General features: G+C 38.7%; 1 protein-coding gene across 1 annotated transcript in view; it reads left to right on the top strand.

The window, feature by feature from the left end:
- The first annotated feature begins 819 nt into the window (after positions 1 to 819).
- Positions 820 to 6,382, top strand: part of LOC108671723 (xanthine dehydrogenase/oxidase-like) — a 29,730-nt gene continuing 24,167 nt past the window's right edge. The window contains exons 1-4 of the mRNA XM_047882554.1: positions 820 to 1,058; positions 1,352 to 1,443; positions 2,554 to 2,681; positions 2,816 to 2,920. Of these exons, the coding sequence (XP_047738510.1) occupies positions 1,026 to 1,058; positions 1,352 to 1,443; positions 2,554 to 2,681; positions 2,816 to 2,920 (358 nt within the window). The 5' untranslated portion in view covers positions 820 to 1,025. The remainder of the gene's footprint in view (positions 1,059 to 1,351; positions 1,444 to 2,553; positions 2,682 to 2,815; positions 2,921 to 6,382) is intronic.

Raw genomic sequence — 6,382 nt, 5'->3', positions numbered from 1 at the left:
TCAGCATTTAAGCCGTAGGCCTGTCGCTGATTCTCACCATCGCTGAACATTCACAGCTTGTTGCGGTCTCGAACACGCAACTCATTGCTCCAATTATGCTTTGCTGGGGCCCCCACTGGTCCACCCTGCCCGCTAAAGGTTGTGATGGCATATCGAGATGGTCAGTTTGCCATGTAAGCATAGGTAGCGAGCAAGGAAAAAGATGACATCCTGTAAAACTGTACAAGATTTGAATCGTTCAAAAAATTTTGTTCGGAGTCTTTGCGAAAGATAATTTTCTTAACTTGAAAATGGCTAAATGTAGTAGTTTTCTCATTAAACAATAAAATTTGAAATAAAGTAATATGAATTAAAGAAAACCCGTTAGAAGAGCATTTAAAAAAGAACTCTCAAAGCCACATGGCCAGCATTACGATTAGAGGGGAACCGCAGACGACCGGCCCGAGCCCTCTGTGCGTGGAGCATCGTCCATCATCGTGTATCCAAAATACATCATTTCAGAAAAAAAAAGAAAACACAGTTTCACGTGTCGACTGTGACCGCTTGAATTTGATGGCCAGTAAACAGAGATCTATTATATGAGATCGATGACAACGGAAACCAAACCTGGAACTTTATCATAGGTTGACTCAGTATAAAGGGCCGCGGTTGTGCACGCTATACGCTACTGATTTTGCCTTTTAGCAGACGCTACGAATAGTGTGAACGAGTCGCGGCTACTCAGAATCTATGATGCATCGCCACTTTAATGCTGATTTGGACAAAACAGAGTATTTTCAATAGTAGCCTGAATAATGCATTGTATTTTTAATGGTTTTCTAGAAAATACATCGTATTTGAAATGTTGTCTGAATAACGCATGCATTATTATTATGAATAATGCAGGCATTAATGCAATAATAATGTGTGAATTTTGAATAACCTAAGATACACACAGCTTGGAGGAGATTGAATTTGAATATTTTGGTTTGCGACAGCTGCATTAACTCTTCTGGCAGGTCAACACCTATAAAATTCAGGCAAAAATGTCTTTGATTTTCTTCATAAACGGGAATAAGGTGAGAAATTAAGAGTAAATATTGGCATTTCATAGCGATTATTAGCTATATGAAAGTTAGAAAGTTTTTATGGTGAGAAGGCTCATTTTTCGTCTTCATGAATTCTCGATGGAAAATAATTTATTTGGATGATATGATTGCTACCATAGCTTTCAATTAAAAATCCACCTTCAAAATTACCGGTGCTAAATTTGAACAAAATAATAAATTGATGTTGTTGACTCCGATCACACCACTTTTCAAACTTTAATGAATAATATTCAAATCAACTTGAACCGCTTGGTTTTTTTCAGGTGGAAGAGCACAGTCCGGACCCAGAATGGAATTTGTTGTGGTACCTGCGCACGAAACGTATCCTTTATTTTTATATAAGAGCTCCAATAATGTCCATTAAAGATCATTGTCACAGATCAAAGCTATATTGCAATATGTTGTCTCAAAATATTGCAATATGTTTTTAATTAAGCTAAGCGCACTGCGCTGAACATTCGAGATGCAGTGCACCAGATGGTAATGAAGAGCACCAGATGGTAATGCAGTGCACCTGATGGTAATGCAGTGCACCAGATGGTAACGCAGTGCACCATATGGTAATGCAGTGCACCTGATGGTAATGAAGTGCACCTGTTGGTAATGCAGTGCAACAGATGGTAATGCAATGCACCTGATGGTAATGCAGTGCACCAGATGGTAACGCAGTGCACCAGATGGTAATGCAGTGCACCTGATGGTAATGCAGTGCACCTGATGGTAATGCAGTGCACCAGATGGTAACGCAGTGCACCAGATTGTAATGCAGTGCACCAGATAGTAATGCAGTGCTTCTGATGGTAATGCAGGTCTCTTATACACATCTAGATGTGTATAAGAGACAGGCTGAGTATCATTTCTTCACTGTATCGTGACGTTGACATAAATGATGACAAAGCTGTTTTATGGCGTTGAAAAGTATATGTGGGCTGCGTATAATGACGATGACTTGGAGTTCAATCAATTGAAAATAGTGTATAATGAAATATGAAGGAGTAGGACGAGTGTATAGTGGTCNCCTAACCTAACCTAACCTAACCTAACCTAACCTAACCTAACCCTGTCTCTTATACACATCTAGATGTGTATAAGAGACTGCCCCAAATGAGGGCGGATGAACAATAATCAGAGGCGGCGATCCATCGTGGCCTGGGGCTGCTACGTCCCAAACAAATACTTAGGAAATCTCGCCTGCAGCGGCGGTGAGCGGCACCAGAGCGGTGCCCTGGGCGGGGCACTGCGCTGGCTGTATGCGGGCCTCAAATAAATGTCTTATTTACAGTGACCTCAATTCGGCCGTCTCATTAATTTGATAGAAAATGCAGCCTTTTGGTTTCTGCGTACCGATTGTGTTATCTAACGCAAGTTATATGGTTGAACTAATTACACTGATTAATATTCATCTGGAATTTGGTAAATAAAAATCGAGTTTTTAATTCCTGCAAATGACTCAATAATTACTAAGTCTAATTGACGTGGTACGCGCCTCGCAGTGCGGCTTCTGTACGCCGGGGTTTGTGATGTCGGCGTACGCGCTGCTGCGCTCCCAGCCTACGCCGCCCTCCCTCGCCCAGCTCGAGGAAGCCCTTGTTGGTGGGTGCTTGATGATGGTGACATTCCCCAGAAATAAATATTAACAATGGAATTATCTAAATAAATAACTTGAGTAAATATAATATATCAATTTAATCTAAACGAAGAAACAAGTAAAGTTGTGTTGTGTGCAGGCAACCTGTGTCGGTGCACGGGCTACAGGCCCATACTGGAGGGCCTCCGCAGCCTCACCAGCGACGCCCAGGCGCCGTGTGCCCGGTCTGACTGTTGCAGGAAACGTGAGTAATTCCACATTATTATTATCTCAAGCACCGACTTCGCTAAGTAATTAGAACATTTGTTTTATGGATATTGTTTGTTTATTTAATAACATTCTATCCATTTAAATGGACATGGTCGACTGTATATTAAAAACGTAAGATCGTCCTTCTAGAGATCTCAGGCATTTCATATTTGGATCAGAACAGCGGAGGCCGGACGTGATCGATAGATTCATTAGAATTTTCTAACATTTCTGCGCTTATGCATCATAATCACAAACTCGGTAAGCATGCATGTGATTTACTTTTTAATATACAAAAATTACCTCAATTAAACAATGCAGTAAGGCAAATACGGCATTGTTAAAGACTCCAAGTGTTCCACGTGCATCTGATGACACTTGAGTTGACAGTAGCTTGCTTGTCTGTCCCGCCCACGCGCGCTCTTCAGTTGTGTTGCGGGGTTACGCGCTTTTTATTTTGGTATAAGTAAATACTTAACTAAATTTTTTTTTTCGCTAAATAGGAGCAATGAATTGGTTAATATTGTTCGTTGAAAATTTAAATAAATTGTAATTCTCGACGTTTATAGCTCATAACTCATAACATATGTTTTTTAGTTGCTTGTTGCAACGGGTTCGAGACATTTCCTGACTGTATTAGCTAACAAGTTCGGTATGGCGTTGTGTTTCTAAGCAATTGACAGTTAACGTCGGAGATGCGCATTTTGTAAGTATTCTGCAAGTCTTAAAGAAAATACATGAAAAACTAAAATTATCCGACAATTTTAAATTTTCGAATCGATGAAAATGATTAAATTAATCCAAATGTTGCAATTTCATATGGTGTTGTGGATGATCTGTTGTTAAAGAATGATTCTTATTCATAAGACAATTCTACGAGTATATTATGTCTCAGGATAAAATGCTTACTCGATGAACAGCTTAGTCCCAAGTGTCAGTAACAACTATGCATCCGATCGAATGAAAATGCCAGTCACTCACTGATGTTGTGGCCTCTCATTCAATATTATCATTGCGTTAAGAAAATGTAGCCATGCAATCAAGGTGGGGGTCTACATGAGATTAAAAAGCTAGAGAGAAAGCTGATTTTTCCATGCAGCGATTGAGTGTTGTCATATAAAATAGAAAAATTGTACGTAAATCTTTTTTTCACTTATGACAATCCCTCATTTTATAAGCACATTTGAGTTGGTAAGAACTGGGGCTGTATTTTATTATTTAAGTATTTTGACCAATGTCAATCAAATTGGTCTGTTTTTCAAACTAATTTCACGTTGGAAAGTGTACAAATTTCATTTGCTTTGGTAAATAAATAATTTTTCAGCCTATTGGGTCTTAACTTTGATTTAATTTCTGTTTCTTTTAATGGCATCGATAATTTTGCATTTTTGCTTTATTATATTTAAATTGGCCCGATTGGAAGCTACTGGAGTTATAAATAAAAAACACAAGGCTAAAGTTAAGATGGCTTACAAAATAGCTAGAGGCTGCCTGCTAGAGTGTATTTACCGGTCGGCTTGATGGGTGGAGCAGTTTCTAGATAACCGATAACAGAGCAAAGCGTACCGAAGCTGCAGTTTAGCATTGACGACACTACGAAATGGTAGGGTCAAACCCCGTCCCCGATGGGTTTGCTCATGAGGACTAGGGGGTCACATCCCAACCCTCAATCTAGATTACCCTCATCCTCATCTCGTTACTCGCCTAACAAACTCATCACCTCTCGATCTCCTCATCAAGCTTTATCTTTTGAACGCTCGGGACATCAGAATTACCGAATCCATCTCAAAATAATTGAACCTCGATGAACAATTGATCGACTAAAAATTTTTTAAACGCCTTTCAAGGAACAAGATCTGCACCTCTCATTCGTATGGTAGATACAACGAATGCTGTTTACTTCGTAACGGAAGATGTTTTGTCATCGATTAGTTGACCTGATCTAAAACCACGGAACTGTTCGTGCCAAAAGAAAAACTTTCTAAAGACAACTATAAACAAGGACGTTGGTAACCTCATATCGCCCGTTTGATCACACTGCGAGCATGAAAGATTTACTCACCTACTTATTTGCTCTAAATTCTACGAAATGGAAGATCGCCCCACTCAAAAATGCGCTTGAACGTCTTATGCATGTTCCAAGTGTGCCGCTATATATGGAACACATAAATTCCTTAAAAGTGCCACCCATTTAAAAAATATTTCAAATGCCACAACGATCATCGCACACCTGGCGTCAACTGCCCATATCGAAAACAGGCCAGACAGTCCAAGTAACAAATAAAACAAGGAGTAATTCTGAGAAAAAATAGGTACACGTACAAATTATTGCAAAAAACGGACGTACAAAAAGACGAACATCCTGTAACACAACATTACTCTCAGAAACCCTACGCAAAGTAAACTTGCAGAATTAATCTTAGGACAACACAGTGCCAGTTTCTCCCGTCAGCAATAAGGATTAGGTGCAAGGATTTCTGGTAACAATCGCTAAGAGACAACTTTAACGCAAATGTGATGTTCATGGAGATATACAGTAACTAACACCAAATTTGCTAGGATATAATACCAAACTTGCTAGGATATAACACCAAATTTGCGCCTTTCAAAAACACGCATAACTTCAAAATTTTGAAGTAATCTACACCACCGACGCCTGCTTTGACCACCTACTTTGGCCACCGACGCCTATTTTGAAGTACCTTGTATAACGATGACGATGAAACACGACAATCCACATTAATAAATGATTTTTTTTGTGGAGCATTACGCCTTCGCTATTTAATTCTCATTCATCTCATTTAACACCCATTAACTTTTAATAACTTTGACAATCTTGGGGTCAGGATAGACTATAGCTGGGAAAATCACGCTAAAGCAGCGTAGATCAGCAGACGGAAACAAGTATGAAGATCTTGGAAACAAGTATGATCGGAACAAGTATGAAGCAAGTATAGTATGAAGGGTAATAACTCTGCAACAGATTGTTGCAGAGTTATTGACGTTTTAACTGCCTAACTCAGGTAAAAAATAAAATAATCTTTGCTACCTTGTACGTAGATTTCTAGAACAAATTATATTGTATTGTTGTTTTGTTTGTGTTTGCAACGTTCTCTCGTAATATTTTGAGCCGTATTTTAATGAGTTGGTATAAGACAGGCACTGAAATAATTTGAATTATTATTATCTTGAAATGCTTTACCAATAAATTTTTAATTGTAAATCGTTCAGCTTTATACTTAGCAAATATTCCAATTATATTTCTTATCAATCTCAATTTTTACTGAGTATGTTTGTGCCTCATTCTACATTGTTACATTATCGTGCTTTTGATATACGCGAAGCTGCGAGATAGGCAAGACATCACTTGGGTGAGAAGAGAAACCACCTCTCGAATATGATAAGAAAGACTACGATAAGAAAGAATACGATAAGAAAGAAGACGAAAAAAATACAA

Source organism: Hyalella azteca, unplaced genomic scaffold (genome assembly GCF_000764305.2).
Source record: "Hyalella azteca isolate HAZT.00-mixed unplaced genomic scaffold, Hazt_2.0.2 contig10707, whole genome shotgun sequence".
Taxonomy (NCBI): Eukaryota; Metazoa; Arthropoda; class Malacostraca; order Amphipoda; family Hyalellidae; genus Hyalella; species Hyalella azteca.
This window is presented reverse-complemented; position numbering and strand designations above follow the sequence as displayed.